The sequence below is a fragment of the Ixodes scapularis genome, unplaced genomic scaffold (genome assembly GCF_016920785.2).
Source record: "Ixodes scapularis isolate PalLabHiFi unplaced genomic scaffold, ASM1692078v2 ptg001789l_1___fragment_2___debris__unscaffolded, whole genome shotgun sequence".
NCBI lineage: Eukaryota > Metazoa > Arthropoda > Arachnida > Ixodida > Ixodidae > Ixodes > Ixodes scapularis.
This window is the reverse complement of record NW_024610191.1, coordinates 56,394-74,452: the sequence shown is the minus strand read 5'-3', so window position 1 is coordinate 74,452 and position 18,059 is coordinate 56,394. Positions and strand designations below refer to the sequence as shown.

At 44.7% G+C, this 18,059-nt stretch overlaps 1 protein-coding gene across 1 annotated transcript; it reads left to right on the top strand.

Annotated features, from left to right (window-relative positions):
• The first annotated feature begins 128 nt into the window (after positions 1-128).
• LOC115317005 lies at positions 129-16,135 on the top strand. Its single transcript, XM_042288319.1, has 9 exons — positions 129-275; positions 2,218-2,318; positions 3,774-3,965; positions 6,761-6,845; positions 7,835-7,996; positions 8,086-8,301; positions 8,388-8,562; positions 13,326-13,402; positions 15,586-16,135. The coding sequence occupies exons 1-9, from the start codon at positions 129-131 to the stop codon at positions 15,862-15,864; spliced, it is 1,434 nt and encodes a 477-aa protein (XP_042144253.1). The 3' UTR covers positions 15,865-16,135.
• Positions 16,136-18,059: the final 1,924 nt, after the last annotated feature.

Here is an 18,059-nt window from a genome sequence, read left to right as displayed (position 1 = left end):
CAAACCAACACCACCTGTCAAACCAATCCAGTCCAATCCAAGTCACTTTAGCTGGTTCAGCGGTTCAGCCACGACCGGTCGTGGTTTCAGCACGGTTTAGATCCTGGTGTGCTAACGTGCTCCTTGAAATGGATGCGATCGAGTGCTTGGTGCGTTACGGCCAACGCAAAATCGTGGTCACTGTGGGAGGAGAGCGCAGGCGCCCCGATTTGATCAGAAGCCTTGCGCATAAAGAAGCGTTCCAGGGGCTGGACCTCCAATCAAGCGACATCCTGGTAAGCATGGTTTTGTTTTCTTTGTGTGGAGGGTGTCGTGCGGTGTTCCCAAAACCAAGTTATGGAGAGGTTATCCTATCCTATCATGCTTTCGATTTCTTTATGCCAAGGCGGTTAAGCAACGTTTCCAAAGCTGGGTCTAATAAAAATTCACCTACATTGGACAGTGACAACAATTTATTCAGGCGTTACGTCTCCCATGCAGGGAATATGATTAGATACTTTGAATGGAGAGCGTGCTGGTAAGTGTAATTACTAGTTAGAAATAACGGGAAGAACATAAAACACAAGGACGGACAAGACGACTCTTCCGCCCTTGTGTTTGTCTTCCCTTTATTTCTCGCCTCTATTGATCGGCGCGTGCCCAGGACATATATAAGGTACAGCAACCACTGGACGTCCGGGTCCAGATGTCGGGCCGAGACTTCGATAAGTCGCAAAAAAAAAAAAATCAGATTTGCAAGCTACGACACTGTAATTTACCACACCACTTCGTCTAGGTGGTGGATTTAATTTGTGAAAATATTAAAGAAAAACTTGCCCTATTTAAAAGTTCCAAGTAAAAACAAAAGTTCTATGGGCCGGCTTCAGGTGAAGCCTTTTCCTCTTAAAGTTAGAAAACATTCTTGTTGGCCCATGGAGCGTTTTATAGACAAAAACAAGGATCGATAACAAGGCGAGAAAGTCTTTCTTTGCATTTTTTTTTGTTAAATGTATGAATGGCCCACGGAGTCACTTTATTGGTGTCATTGGAGAACATAGGAATTTACTTGTTTTCCCTCATAGCTTATGACTGAGGTAAGTATTTTATAATCTTACAAGTAAATCCACCACAAGCCGAACTTATATGGGTAGCTTACGAATCGGATTTTTTGCAATTTATTTAGATCCGCCCGACATCTGGACCACCAGTTATTTCGGCAAAGGGACCATAGTTGAGGTTGCACGTGGATGCTTCGCTGCAAACGCAAGACTGTATTAAGAATTCTCATTGTGCATTCACCGTGAAGCCACGTCCAGAACTCTGAGGGAAGCCCTTATCAGCACCTGTGTTCCGAGTACCCCAACTGTGATCATCATCATAGTTATTTTTATGTGGTGGTAGTGATGATGATGCTATTACCGCTGGTCCCCATGTAGTGATCATGTAGGTTGCTTTTTTTTTTCTTGTTTCTGTTAATCGTCGCAAAAATCTGAAAAGAAAATGTCTTTGCCGGGAGGCGCATGGCGCAGTTGAGAGATGTGCGGCTGTGTTCCATGTGGAGTCTTCGTTGAGCTTTGAGGTTGCCCTTTCCAGTCAACGTTACTATATTGTTAAGCCCATGGAAGCACAAATACTCCCAGGTCCGTCCGTTGACAGCCAGTTCCGTCGCAGTTCTTCCAATCATCTCCATGCATTGTGTGATCATTATTAGTGTGAGGTAGTGCTGCTCGAGTGTCGTATTAATGGGGTGATGATGCATATAGATTAAATCATGCCCCTTCAGATATCTAGCTCCTTACCTTATGTACGATTGGACTCAAGCAGCTCGAGGTATGTCGATTGGCACAGTTTCAGCGACATTTGGACGCAAGTGCTTTTGAGGCAGCAACCACTTGTTTATTGCATTATCACACTGGGGTTCATGCATACAAATATTCCGTAAAAACAAAAAGTATGCCTTGTGTATTCTGTCTCATTACAATGTGAACATCTTACTCTTTAGTAGCTTAGGCACTTGTGTCCCAGTACAAGGCTGCGGCACAATCTTGGTGGATGATTTAGCTGGTCAGCAGACAATGACACGACTGAAGTGCAGTGGCTTTCCACTGTATTACTGAGTGGTCTGCATGATCTGCTGCAGGAAGAGGCATGGTGTTCAACCATATCCTTTCACCGTTGCAGCTCATGCAAACAGTTTCATTTGCACCTGTGAGCGCATTATCTTATTTGTCTTTTAAGGTTTACCATGCTGGATTCGGCACCGACGTTGATCTTATGGAGGACATGGTCCTCCAAGACAAGGCGCAGCTGACAGTTGTGCAGGATGCATCGCAGTACAGGTGGGCAAAAATGCTTTCTAAGACAACCACTGGACCTTTTACACACATTCCAAAAGCCCATATGTAACTGGCCTTCTCTAATCCACCCCCTTTAGATATTGCTCTCGCCATTATATTGCATAGACCAGTTGGCACATTGGTCATTTTGGCTTTGGCTGGCAACGGCAAGTGGCGCAATACACGAGAAGGGGCATGAGGAGGGTAGTGTGGCAGCAGTGGCTTGCTCTTGCCTCTACCCCTGCTGCCCGCTACCCCTGCAAACATAGATATTAGGTTTTCATGGCACCTTGCAGCACCATGTTGGAAGCACTGCATGCATTGCAATAGGTGTTTGGGTCCAGGTGGTTTGATCACGGGCAGGTAATTTTTTAAACTCGCTCAGCTTTCACATGTGGCAATAAGCACACTTGAGCACGGGACAGCTCTCTAGGGTGTGATTATTGAAGATGAGGAGGTGCCGTCTCCTGATCTCGATATGCTCCGCTGTATGTGCACTGTCGGAGCTAGTCAGTGAGGTAGAGGGGCTTAGAACAATGATCTGGTAGGCAAAAGTAACCCCCTGGTACATTTTCTTGACCTTGACACCAAATACGAGACAATAACAGCGAAAAGTTGGTGGCACCCAGTGTGTCACAGGAAAAAAGCGCTATGTTTTTGTTGTTGTCGTCACAGTTTTCATGAAGTCACGTGTCAAGAAAATGTACAACATGCGGGCAGCCGGGGGGTGGGGTCATTTTGCTTGGTGAATGATTTATCGCTTTAAGCTCCTCTACGTCTTTGGAGCTAGTTGAGACTTTCAGTGGTTGTGCTAAGTGCTTGCTGCAATCAAGTCAGTAGATCGTATCTCTGCTATAGTCATACTTTCCACAGCCTTGAAGTGACGAAATACTCTACAATTACGTTCAGAGGCAATTTCAGTTATGAATGATTGGCATTTGGAGTTGACATTTTGCTGGCATTTTTATGGTAGTATAGACATACATTACTTTTCTGTAATACAGGCTTTTAAGCTTGAAAGTTCCTTTAAGTGGAATGGAATTCTGTTGCCTGCCACACTTTATATCATATGAGGTTTTCGTGCAGAGTAAGATTAGACTCTAAACAGGATAATATTATACACATCAGGTAGTTTTAAGCCATCAGATATGTTTATTGTTGCTCTCTGGCACTATTGTCTGTGCTACATACAGTAGTTCATCCATGTGTTTGATTGAGTTCTGATGCTATAGAGCACCAGAAATCACAACAGGAAGTTTTCTGTGTCTTGCGATTTGTCAGATATATATATTAAGGTAGTGTGAATTCACTGCCTTTACTTTCCCAAAGTATGGCACATTTCTCTTCCCTGCAAGTCTTTGTGTCAACATTGTCAGACGAAACGTCAGCAAGTCGTCGTCCGAGAAATGGCATCTTTAAACGGTGTAGCTCATCTGTTGCTTCAACTGGTATATCTAGGGTCATGGACGTCATCGTCCAAGAAGCCCCCGGACCGTCGAGAGTTTCCGTGAAGGACCGATCGACATACAGTTTCCCTCCAGTCCCCTTGGACATTGTGCAGTCCCTTGGAAAGCACAAGAAGGGACACCACTTATCGTGCAGGGGCAGGATCATCGAGTGGTTGTACCACGATTTGTGCCTTTATGATCTGTAAGTTAGTAGTGTGCCGGTTTCAGTGTTACCCTATAAAGGGGGTCCAGCATTTCAACACTTAGTTTGTTTTTAATACGGCATACCTTCTTCAGTTTTTATTTGAAAATGAAATTTTAGGCTTCTATCAGCGAATATATATACAGGTAAAGATTTACCGGGTCTTTTTACTGGATATGCTTTGACCATGTGCGCTCTTTAAAGCATTTTCTTCCAAAATGTAGTACACTATGTGCATATTTTTCTTATCGTTCTTGTCTTCAGTTTCACATTCAGATAGTGCATGGCTTTCACTTTATGTGACTTACAAACTTGATGTGCTCTTCTAGGCACATCGAGGCCTTACTGTGACCTCAATTAATCTTCATGCAGCAGCTCTTGCAGACAGCACTAGCATAATCTTTGCTACTATCTCCCATCTTGATATTGTGGACACGGATGGAGTTCACAAATCCTTCAGTGCATCGTGGCAGGGTATTCGTAACTAAAGATCAAGATATGTATTCGGAGAGTAGAACTGGAAGCAGCAAGGCATAAAGTTTGGCGGGTAGGTTTGACATCGAGGAAGGGGAACAGCGTGAAAATAAATGGAAAACAAGAAGAGGAGGTAAACACAGACATGGCACTGACTACCAACTAGATGTTTACTTCTGCACGAAACAGGATGAACAGATGAATAAAAAATGCACAAATAAACTGATAAGACAGTGCCATGCCATGCCTATCTGTGGTTAAATGAACTTGCCTCTTCATCACTCCCCAGAGCCACCAACAGCACACTGTCATACACATCCTCTCTTATCAAAGAAATGCAAAACACTTCAGCAATCTTCCTCACAGTCTTGCTTCCGTGGCGGGCTAGAATCATGATTTCATTTAATGGTGGCTCGCAGCCACATTGGCTGCGAGCCACTAGGGTAAATGGGCAGGTGTGTGAATGCAAGGGCAAAGGAGCATTTTCGTGCCCTGGCCACCTTGTAGTTCATTATAGCCGATGCGGCTGTGAGCCACGGTTCCATGAAATCACGACTCTAGCCTGCCTCAGAAACAAGACTGCGAGGGAGACTGACAAAGCTTTTTTAATTTCTTTGAGAGAATGCATGTGTTAGTGTGTTGTCAATGACTGAAGAGTCACATAGTGGCTTACATGGCAAGTTCGTTTGACCACAGGTAGGTGTGGTGTGGCACCATCTTATCGGTTTCTTTGTGTGCTTCTTTCTCTTTTTTGTGTTTATTTCTGTTTCATTACAGAAATAAATACTCAGTTCAGTTAGTACTCAGTGCCGTGTCTGTATTTACCTCCTTGTCCTTAGTATATCTTTGTGCTGTTCCTCTTCCACAATAAGAAGACTGACCACTGGCCTTGCATGTTATCTTGGCAGTTTTTGTCATGCTCATAGCTGGTTTATGGGTGCCAATGATACCAGCATACATTTTGTTCTACTCATAATTGGTAACTGGTGTACACTGTATGATACACTTGGCACGAATGCACCTTCAAAGCTTCTTCGTGATTTGCACATACAGATTTGATGAGCTCAAAGTTTTGCTGACTATTTGCGAGTACCAAGTGAGCAATGTTCGCAGCTCTGGTGGTGTCTTGACATCCTTTTCAAATCTTAGAAAATCGTTGTCGGTTTCTTTGTGCTAACAGTGTCGCACTGTGTACTTTTCCGAAGCACCGCGTGGGCTTGCTGTTAAGGGGGGACACTACCCAAAAAAGTCAATTTTTGAACCACTTGTTTGATTTAAATGACATTTACAGGGCTTGTTTCTGTTGATGTTGAGAACATTTGTGCCAAATTTTGTTAGCCTAGGTGAAGTACAAAAAAAGTTGGAAATGGTCAAAGACGAAAGTGGACGTGTCTACGTAGGAAAACTATCGTTTTGAAATTACTTATAAATTTGTTGTTTTTATGTGTTATATTGCTTTAGAACAGTTCAGAGCAGATAGCTATGGAGCTATATTTCTATATTATACCATATTTAATGACAAAAAAGCCACTAAACACAGCTGCAGTTTTTTTAGATTTCCATCCTTTGTCCAAAATGCTAGTTATTGAGCATGAAAAATGACAAAAATAAAAAATTCAAGCTCATAGCTATCTTCCCCTTAAAATTTCACTCCAGAAAAACTTATAAAAATAAATCCAAGTTATGTAATAACAAAACGATAGTTTTCCTAAAGGGAAATTTATGCCAAAAAGTGGAATGGAGAAAAATGCGTTCAAAGTGCTTCAAACCCTACCTTTTCTTTAGCATCGGTGGACCGAAAATAATTTATAAAAAATTAACTATGCAGTGTAAACTAACGAAACTTTCTGGGAATACTCTCCAGATGTTGGTGGATGTAAATATGCCATTTTTCAAAATCAACTTTTTTTTGCAGAAATTGATTTTTCTGGGTAGTGTCCCCCCTTAAGGTGCACTGAGCAGCAGTGACCTGCACTTCACTTAATCTTCAGGCCGAGCGCAGTGGGGGGTATGGGCCATCCCAGCCAATCCAGGATTGAGAGAATGTCTTGTGACCTTGAGCGCTGCCTGTGACTCCGCCCAACGAGGAAGTTGCTTGATACCCTCCTGGCACTGGTTTGGCTGAGTGGGATGGCTCGTAGTGCCTGCTGCACTCGGGCTAAAGGTGAAGCGAGGTATACTTTGGCCAACAGTGAACACCACCTGTTAGGAACACTGCAGAAGCAATCAGTCACTTGTTCTTGCTAATGGCATCATGCAGTGTACCAAGGCTGTACTTTCTCCTTTTGCTCATTCTTCATCTGAACTGTTTGCTCTGGCAGGTTTCCAGAGAAGCTATATGAGGTAGCGGCAAGGGGGCTCGTGAGGACCTTCCCGGAGCTCTCGGACTCAACTGGAACAGGATGTGTGAGTAACCGGAGATTGTCAGATTTTAATATAATTGCTCATCTCTATTTAAAGATATGGCCCCAAGGAATGAAAATAAACTAAAAATAAAGATCAAACTAGACAGAAAGTTGCAGTTGTGCCGTATATGTACAAAACAGCGCACAGCCTTGAAAAAATTGCACAGCGGGTTAACGTGGAAGTTGTCTGCTCCGCACCAGAGAAGCTCGCAAAAGTGTGTAATCTGACAAACCCGTTCGAAAAAGTATTGAGGCGCTGCTTAATTAGGAACTTTTCACTTTCATTTGGAAAGAAATATGTGGGCCAGACAGGCAGATGTGTTAATGTGCAACTAAGAGAACACTACCAGAAAGTGAATGGGGTTCAAGGTGGCCATCTTTTGTGTCACTGTCATGACTGCAGGTGCAAACCATTATCTGCCCTGTGCAAGGTTCGTGCTAGACACAGAGATAAGACTGGGAGAGGTAAGTGACGGTGTTCTAGTGTGACACATATACAGTTATGGGTCTCCCGCCATGAAACTCATTTTTCTCCTTCAAGAGCTTCAATTCGGGGCTTTACGGCTTTTACCGAAAACACTGAGCCCTACATATAAGGTGCCATTAGGGCTGGATGTGATCATGCCCGTTAGACATCCCAGCATTGCCTAAAGCCATTGAGTCCACTCAGCTGGACTGCGATGCGTGAGATAATGCAGTCTTGTCGCCCCCACTGTGCGAAGCCTCTAAAGTAAGGTACACAGAAAGTATATCAAATCAACTTAATATTTTAAATGATACATTGTCTCTGCCATTGTGGCATATAAAAAGATGTTGTATTCAAACCTGTCATTTTAGAGAACTTAGTTTTAGCAGTTGTAAGGAGTGGGCTTTAGTCATCATGATGGGTCTTGGATGAAATGTGATTACATCTACAAGCTGCTATTGGCATGCTTATGTTTCAGAACGTCTGGTATGACATCCGAAATTTCATCTCGTTTGTGCACGCAGGACTCGTGGCGCATAGCCTTGCGCTTCAAGGCCAAGCGAGAGAGGCGCAAGCTTCGGGAGCGTGCCAGGCAGGACGACGACTGCGAGGGCGAGGTGCGGCCACCAAAGGCCTCCAGGCCACCCCGAGACCCCACACCAAGGCGTGTCACCAGGCCTGGCACTGTATGAAGCTTATTTCAGAAATAGTATTTTCGGTTTGATTGATCAATAGCTTTGGTGCCAACCCTTTGTTTCCATGTAACATATTGCAGGACATAGTGCTGCCAATGGATGGGGAGGACGCTAACAGCATCCAGGGGCACGTCTTGGAGATGCAAAGAGAACTCCAAAAGCCCAAGCCCAACATGACATATGTGGAAGACTCCATGGCGCGGACGCTGGCCACACGAAGGCTGTGGGTCACAGTCGAACACCCAACTGTGGCGGCGATTGTGGACAAGTACCCTGCACTGCGGCATGGTACTTTTGTAAGTGTCATTGGAATTTAAAACTGAGCATTGCAGAATGACAGATCAATTGCATGTACAGTTCCTTTTTTTAAATTTATTTTCAGGTGCAGCAAGAGTTCACAGCGGTCACTGGCAAGACCATAGAAGATAGGCTGATGTCTGGCCTAGTGAATAGCAGCTTGAGGGTCTTGGAGGCAGCCAGGGGCAAGCGACACCTCGCTGGTTTTTTCCAGGACTTCGACAACCGGTTTCTTAGCGCTGAGTCTAACCCAGAAGATGGTAAGGAATAATTGCTTAAATAGGCTGGTGTTGACAACAAAACACAGTAAACCGGGTCATCCAGTGCTGAGTTCTTTTAAATGGGCTGTGCAACGATTTTTGCACTTCAATCGAATAATTGTGGAAGTTTTTCTCTCTTAATTCTCAAGCACAAAACCATATTTTTCTGCATGCCGTAGACTTTATAAAAAAAAATTTCTAAAAGATCGGGGTCCGCGGCACCACTCAACTCCTCCACAGGCTTCCAAGTCACATGCGCATTGACGTGGTTCAGGCTGGTGATGTCATTCCAGTTGTGGTATGTTGTGCAGTACAGTTGTTATGGTGGTGTGTACTGCCCAAAGGAGTTGAAGGTGACGATTGTCACAGCACCCAGTTGCCGCCGTTTGCGTAGCACTTAAGACTCATTCACACAGAGATAAAAATGCGTGCCTCGGCAGGCGCCGACGGTTGCATTGAGCAAAGGAGGGCAGGCACACAAGGTACATTTATAATAAAATTGATGATGAATGTGACATCTTCATTACTACACTAAATTTGTCCTTGTGTGGCCACCCCACTTTGCTCATGCGACCGTTGACATCGGCCGAGATGAGCATTTTTCTCTCTGTGTGAGTGAGCCTTTACTGTTTCAGAATGCAAGGGGAGGCACTAAAAAAATTGTAGCAGCAAACATTCTGGCATTGTTAACATTTTTAAGGCATCCGAGCTGCCGCTAAAATGATTCCGGCAAGCTTGCGACTCGCCGAACGGGGAAGGTGGTGGAGAGACCAACTGGACTAATGATAATGACTATACACTTTGTAGCGGGCGGTAGCTGGTGCCACCTATCCTGAAGCATGTGCCACCTAACCTAGAATGACTTTTGGTACTTGTTCGAGTGGCATTAAAAACAACAAGGTGTATCACATATTGTTGTATAATAAATAAAAAGCGCGTCTTTGGGTAATTTCTCGTAATATTTAAACTGATCATGTGACACAGAAGTTAGTTTCGTTTTTAGTTCAACTGGGTTTTCATGAACATCGGGGAGACGGCGCCACTAAAATTAGGCAGCTATAATAGTGATACAAAGCCTTTTTTATGTCTCTGTTCACATTCAAGCAACATTATTTATAGGAGATAAGCCTTATATTGAGCAGATATGCATATCTTGCGCAATAGACCCTTTGCGAAATCCTCCAAGCGCCCCGGCCCGCGGGCAAGGAATTGTGGGAGACTGTCCCTCGCCTGGCTGCTATGCCTTGAGATCGCGTTGCCTTGTCACTTTTCTCCTCTTAATCCTGTTTTTCGATTCTATAACCCAGGGCTGGCCAAGCTGCGGCTCGCGAGCCGCATGTGGCTCTTCATGTGTTAAAGTGCGGCTCGCATCCCTCCACCTAACAGCCCCCCCCCCCCCTTCCACTTCTCCCGCCTCCCTCACGGTCACACGAGCACTTCCCCAAAAAGAGAAATGGAACGCGTCTTAAATCGAAAGGCAGGTTGCGGTTTGGTCTTGTGCTACTGCTACTATACGTACAGTCAGTTAGATTGCTTTTGACTCGAACAGATCGAAAGTAGTCCGAGTTTCGTTTATTGCTCTAAATAAAAGCCCCCCCCCCCTCCCCCCCCCCCCCCCCCCCCGCCACTCTTAGAGGTTTGGGGGGTTTGTTTGCAGCTCTTAGGCAGGGTCAGCCTGGCCACCCCTGCTATAACCTATTTTTATCTATTCCAGTGTATTTTTTATTGCTTCTAAGTGTTTCTATTCTCTTCGGTGTGCAATATTTTTTGTATATATATAGTATTTGTGTCTTTATTTTGCCTTTTTCGACGGGAGTGCCGACGGACAACGTGCCACTTCGCGCGTCGTTCCCCGGGTGAGTACTACAGTTGCTACCGATTCTTATCGCGCTGTTAGCTGTTCATTTTTGGTTCATTTGACCCGCGTGCAGTCAAGAGGAGCCGTTTATGAACACCCGCGCACATGTCATAGGGGTAGGCAGACCTCGGAATCAACAATTGCAACATGACAGTCGAGTCTGCTGGGATTTGGCCGCCCGCGCTCGCTCCGTTGACTCGCACTGTAGCATGAGCCTTCGAGTGCCGCTTAGTTGACCAAGATACAGCACGCCGCTTTGTCGCCGTGAACCATTTGTCCGAATGTTTGCAAAGCTGAGGCATATGCAACGCTGCAGCGCCAGACAACTACGCGCTGCGGCGCGATCCCTTTGCAAACGCCGACGGCTCAATGTTGTGGCTTGAATGCGTCTATGGCATGCCTTCGTAATCTATCTGCTAAGCTGTTGTCAGTTGCCAACACTCTTTTTCAAGTGCGCAGACGTGTCGCTGCAAATCATTTTTTCAAATGCCTGCGAAGCCGTAACACTGTTCGTCATATCCAACGCTGCACCGCCCGACAAACTGCGCGCAGCGGCACGAGCCCTTCTTGAGCGAGGGTGGTCCGATGTCGCGGCTTGTATGCGCTTATGGTATATATGCCTTATTAATCTATCTGCTAGGAGGTTGTCAGTTCCAAACACCTTGTTTCAAGTGCAGAAATGTGCTGTCGCCCAGGCAGTTATCTTAAAGTCGTAGTTCCTTCGATAACTTTATTTCTCTAGTCAAGATGTCAACTCAAGTTATTTTATTTCATTAGGTCACCTTCAGCAGCAACATGTCTGGTTGTACAGTTTGCTTTGTACCAGGCTCTGCAAAAAATACTGCCAGCGCACAGCATGTTTCCTGGCACCGCTTTCCAAAAGGCAGTGTCCTGTGAAGCATTCGGGTGAAGACAACTGCATGTTGTTGTCACGTGCCGCGGCGTTGGATATGCCAAATGCTGTTACGGCTTCGCAGGCATTCAGACAAATGATTTGCGGCAACACATCTCTGCACTTGAAAAAGGGCATTGGCAACTGACAGCAGCTTAGCAAATAGATTACGAAGGCATGCCATAGGCGCATTCAAACCGCGATGTTGAGCCGTCGGCGTTTGCAAAGGGATCGCGCCGCAGCGCGTAGTTGTCAGGTGCCGCACCGTTGCATATGCCTCAGCTTCGCAAACATTCGGACAAATGGTTCGCAGCGACAAAGCGGTGTGCTGTATCTTGGTCAAGTAAGCGGCACTCGAAGGCACACGCTACAGTGCGAGTCAACGGGGCGAGCGCGGGCAGCCAAATCACAGCACACTTGGCTTTCACGTTGCAATTGTTGATTACAAGGTCTGCCTACCCCTACAACATGTGCGCGGGTGTTCATAAATGACTCCTCTCGACTGCACGCGGGTCAAATGAACCAAAAATGAACAGCTAACAGCCCGATAGGAATCGATAGCAACAGTAGTACTCGACCGGGGAATGACACGCGAAGCGGCGTGTTGTCCGTAGGCACTCCGGTCAAAAAGGCAAAAATAAAGACACAAATACTATATATATATAAGAAATATTGTGCGCAGAAGAGAAGTGAAACACTTAGAAGCAATAAAAACTACACTGGAATAGATAAAAATAGGTAATAGAATCAAAAATAGAGGATTAAGAGGAGACAAGCGACAAGGCAATGCAATCTCAAAGCAGAGTGGCCAGGCGAGGGACAGTTTCTCCCACAATTCCTAGCGCGCGGGCCGGGGCGCTTGGGAAAATTGCAAATTGTCTATTATAAATGCCACCTGTAACTATGTCAAGCTGCAGCTTCCACGGCTGCAGGTCGGAAGATACTACCACTTTTTGCTTTACAATTATGTGGCGGAATCGCAGTATTTCAGAGAAAGGTGATGCTTTTTGGGATGGTTGTCACATGATAACCAATATGAAAATTACAAAGTGTGAATCCTTTCAATGTTGAAATCATTGCACAGCACTTTTAGGGCTCTCAAGGAGAGGAGGAAAATTTTGCATGGGCTTTATAATTTTTTGTGGCTTCTGATTCGTCACCAATTTTGATGTTGAAACCTGACAGTTACTTCCGAGAGGCAGGAATGGAGGCCACATTCCTGAACCTAATGTCGTTTAAGGGATTAACTTGTGACTGTACTTTGTTATTTATTCAGCTGCTTGTTCTAGCTCAGTGCAACTAAAGCATACATTTAAACAGAAAATATGGTAGAGGGCTAGCATCAAGCACCTCATAAGATGCATGCCTCGGTAGTGGAACTGCATCACACCAAAAATTCACCAGTATAAAAAAGTACCACAAAAAGAGAGGAAACGCTCAGTTTCGAACAACTTCTAAGCCCCCGAGTTAAATGTCCACATGGGAAAGCAAGCTTGAAAGCTTTTCAGAAGGAAGCATGGTGTGCTCCCTCAGATGTGGTGGGGAGAGTGTGGGAGTCCAGAAGGAAGAGAACAAGCATGTGCTCCGAGGGAAAATAATAGATTCGAAACAGAAGAGTTGTAGATGTGCTGTGCAACATAAAACGTTTGCAAACATCATGCTCCACTACTGCTTGAGTGCTTGCTTCAGCAGGGCACTCTTTCATGAATGTGTCTCCAATCAGGCTTATGACAGGTGCCCCAAATAACATATTCTGTGTCACTGCTGCCATTGCCACAATAGTGTGGGAAAGGGGCAATTTCAAGCAGAGAATGGAAATTCTGTGCGAGGAATGTGATGATATGGCACATTGATAGATAAAAAAGTGGCATAAAACAGATTCATATTTCCCAACTTTATGGACTAGTTGATGGCTTGTTATGTTGAAAGTAATGGGAAAGCTTCCAGGGCCTCATTTTATGTTCTCAGCGGGTAGCCCATAGTAAATGTCTTAATGGTTTTTTCTTGTTACAGAAATGCTGTTCAGGGCTGCGCTGCAGGCACTGCCATCCTTGGTGAAGGAAAGGAGCCTGTCCTTCCTCTACCCAGATGTGAGTATAGGGGACAAGCCTTCTTCTTGACAACTGATCCCACAGCACTGGCTAACAAGGATTCTAGTGAATTCATGTTATAGTGCTTGCCTTTCATTGGTGGGACGCTAGGTGCTTCAATATTGAGCTGATTTTTCACCGAATTTTTTTAGTGAATCTAATTTAAAGCATGCAACATTAAAAGGGCGATGCAACAATTTTTGTACTTCGTGCAAATACCGCTTAGAATGGATCCCTGAAGTTAATGACCTATGAACCACGTGTTCGTTTTTCACCCCACGCAATAGAAGTCCCAGAAAAAAAATTAAAAGAAAAACGAACAGCATTCGCCCCCTCAACTCGCAGCCAGAACAAGCGGCCACGTGATCTGGAGCCGATTATATGCCGCCAATGTTGATCATAGCCACGCGCTGGTGTCGGCAAAGCACAGGGTACGCGCTGAGTTCCAGACGTCGTTATGGACACGAGCCACTACCTGGACACGTCGTTATTGGACACGAGCCACTACCTGAATGCTTCTCGAGCTAGTGATTATCACGAGCCCAAATCGAGTGCCCACGCAACTCTCGGGTCCAATTTATGAATCGCATACAAATATCGTCATTGGGGTGTACTGCAATCCCCACATTACGTCATCGAATTTTGCAACGGAGAGATTGAATGAAAATGATCGCTTTTGTCCTTGAAATTACACTGCAACAAAGGAGTTTCTTGGCCAGTGGCGTTGGTCCGAGTATCCTTGAGTCCCACTAGTGCCAGTAAGCTCTTGTAAAGTGAAATGCATTCCAGTAGAATATCGTTGCACCGCTCCTTTAAAGGATTCATGAAACAATGTTCAAGCAACCTTTTCATAATGTTTCAGCGCCTGACTTTTTTTTACGCTTCTTGCCTTAGTGGTTCAGAAGATTTGGGAAACAAGGACTAAACAACAAAATAACAGTGCATCATATTTTCATCTGAAGAGGCAAAATATACTTCAGTGTACAGTGGCACTGAGGGTGTTAAAATTGCGCGGCTCATAACAGTATTGAAGGAGGTTTTTTTATTGGTCAGAGGTGTCAAACATTTTGTCTGAACACAAAATCATAATTACCATTGTATTTAGGATTCTGATTTTTCTGTAAAAGTAGTTTCTATTGGGGTTTGAAAGTTGTAAGATAATGTAATATAGTTTGAGAGGTGTAGAGATAATGCTTCATTAAACCCACTGGTGCAGTGATGCATTGTTTCCTCACAAATTTTAATAGATTTTGTTCCTCTGACATTACAAAAATATGTCAGAAGTCTTGTCTTATCGGCAGGCTTTCATTGTGCAAAGTTTTAATGGCACCATCTACCCAAGGAAGTCAACGAGAGCACCCGCTCCCCAGTGCTTCACTGTAACAGGGTTTGCCTCGCGGTGTTCCGCGGTGCCCCAGACAGAATGTTAAAGGGATGCTGAACTAAAATTTGGATTCCACAAAATGAGTCTGCAGAAATGTTGAATGGGACGCCATGAAGCGAAAAACATCACTCATGCCGCAATATCCCAAACGGATGGTATTTTTGGTAAAGAAGGGCGTGACTGAGGGAAGAATGTGATGTAACCATTCCCCTGGAACTGTTGAGAATGAGAGAAAACGGCCTCGCTTCTCTCCTCCCCGCTTCGGTTCACCTCATCGAGGGGACAAAGCGAAGAGGAGAGGGAATGAGAATTGGCAACGCGACCAAGTCTCCTCGGCCTCATTCATTTGCATGCTTCTTTTTTAAAAAATACAGGCACCCGTTCGAGACATAACCCAAAGCTAGTAGTGGTAATAGCAGGAGCATTTATTTAATTTCTTTGCTTTAAAAAATGCTGCGGTAGAAGGTCCGCTCTTGAGGCTGCACTGCAATGAATGCTGGGGGTGCACAAGACACACTAAAACTGGAAGTCTACATTTCTCATGACCCATGGCTACACATGTGACCCATAAGTGGTGTAAACGTTGATGAGTACCTCACACTCTAAACTATTTTATTTCTGAAGATAAAAAACAGCGCTCCTGTACAAAATTGGTTTTCTGATCTTGACTATACTATCGAAAGGAAGTAATTGCCGCAATCATTTGACCGAAGTCTGAGAATCGTTTCATGGCTGCTTTAAAAATATAAGTGGATCAGCATATCTTGAATGGAAATGTTTTTGTTTTTTCTTTCTTTAGGACCCTGCGGCACAGCCAACGTACCCGGCCATTGGCTACGAGGGCGACGACGTCTACGACGCGACTTCATTTTTTGTTTGTGTGGATGAGCTTCGGGTTCAGGAACACACTCTGCTGGGGGCTGTCGGCACGATGACAGCTCTTTACTGGACCCTGAACATGGAATTCAATCCCAAGGCTGCAAAGACACTGCAGCTATTGTCACACCTCATTGGTGTCAAATCCGGTCTTACAGCCAGCCCTCTTGTTCTTGTGGCTCTAGGAATCATAGATGGCTGAGCCGGCATTGTGCAAGTGTACATGTGTTTGTAAGATTTTTTTGTTTTAATATTCTGAAAGTGTTTCAGAGTGCAGTGGATGTTTCGTAATTAATCATCTTTTAGTTTCCTCATCATGTCCAATGCCTGTTTAGTAACTTGTTTTGTAGAATTTTGGTCTAGTATTTTGGTTTTCATATTTTTCAGGGTTTGATTACCCTGAGTTTGTATTTTTCACATGTATCTATTCTGTTCAGAATACCAATGTCACTTTTTGAGGGCGACATCTGTAAACAAACCTAAGCACTCTAAATGAAAAATAAAGGAATATTTGACTTGGAACCAGTATACTTTTTCTGACACTGCAGCAACACTGCAACGGTGGACCTGCAGTGTGTGCAAGGTTAGGCTAAAATATTAGCCGCTGCGGTCCAAGTGTACAGGACTAACAGTTCCTCCTAAGGGTCCAAGGGCTAGGGAATGACAGTTAGTCCTAGGGGTCTAAATGTGAAGGAAAAACAGTTAGTCCTAAGGGTTTAAGTGTGAGGGAACAAAAGTTAGTCCTAGGGGTTCAAATGTGAGGGAATAACAGTTAGTCCTAAGGGTCTAAGTGCAAGGGAATAAAGGTTAGTCCAAAGGGTTCAAATGCGAGGGAATAACGGTTAGTCCCCAGAGAGTAACTGCAAGGGCTTAACAGTTAGTCTCCAGGGGTCAATTGCAACGGCGCAACTGCGAGAGACTAATGGAGGGGTCCAACTGTTACTCCCCTTCCCGTTAGTCCCCGAGGGGACTAATGGTTGTGGCAAGGCACTTGCTCCCCTCGGGGACTAAGTCGCGCTCCCCTTTTTCTTAGAGTGTAAGAACGCAGGAGTTCATTACTTCAAACTGTTAAGTTCTATAGTTCATTCAAACAATTTCATAAACGGAAAGTAAAATATGTACCATTTATACAGCGGCCATATAACTCGTTTAAAGTTATATGGCCCATGGTGGGTAACTCTCAGAAATAAGTAGTTGTAAAATAATTGCATTAATTTTTTTAAAGTAATTTGTAACGCAGTGAATTCCTTTCACATACCGTAAAATCCTGAATTAACGCCCCCCTTTTCGCCGTAGATAATTGGCAAAAAAAGTGGGGTGGGTGATCACAAACAAAAATCGAGTAACGCGTGCGCCAAAGCAGCGTGGGTTTTTATTTCCCTAGCTCTCATCGCTCTAACGCCTCGTTAGAGGCGCTAGAGCGATGAGAGCGAATTAACGCCTCCCTAGCTCTAACGCCTCGTCAATGAGGCTCTCGGGATCCTCGGGTCCATTGGTTACCGAAGCCAAACGGTCGTTGAGCTCGCCATCCTCGGAACCATCGAGCCTTGTGGATATTCCGTTTGAACCAACTCCGCACGGTATCCTCGGAGACGGAGGCCCACGCCTGAGCCACCAAGTCCACAACCTCTTGACGCGACGGCTTGCGAAGGTTGCCCTTTGGAGTCACCGAACCGGAAGAACGATGCCCAAATTCCACGCGTCCTTGAAGGGCTTCATCCATGAGACGTCCGCGGGTTGCAAAATGGACGTGCAACCGCCCGACATCAAGACGACGTCTTTTCCCTGTTGGAAAATATCGAAGATGGAAAGATGATGGAAAAGGCTCATACAAGCGTAACCGTAATATGGGACATCCTATACAAGCGAAAAGGCAGCTCCAGTATAGTGGATTACGGCGGAATGATACAGGTAGGCGGAACCATACAAGCGTGTCGTATTATGGGACATCCTATACCGGCGTAGTGGATTATGGCGGAATCATGTAGGCGGACGGAACCATACATGGATAACGTAATATGGGACATCCTATACCAGCGAAAAGGCGATACCGGCATGTTGGAGCCATATGGCTCCAACATGGTGGTTTCGCCTTTTCACTGTTGTACACGGCAATTTAGTTTTAAGCTTTACATATATGTTTAGAAAGGCCGTGAAAGCTAAATTAATGCGATTTGTGCAGGAGAGTTATATGGCCAGGCGTACGTAGTATAGGGACCTAGTCGTAACGATCAGTCAGATAATTAAATACAATTTGTTAATTAACTTTTTAATTAGTGAAAATGAAACTATGGTTTCTATTGAAAACTTGCCGAGTCACTGAAAACCACAAAATCAACTCTTTTTAGAAGGATATAATGCAGGGGTAGCATTTTACGCGTTCTGTAAAAATGCTTT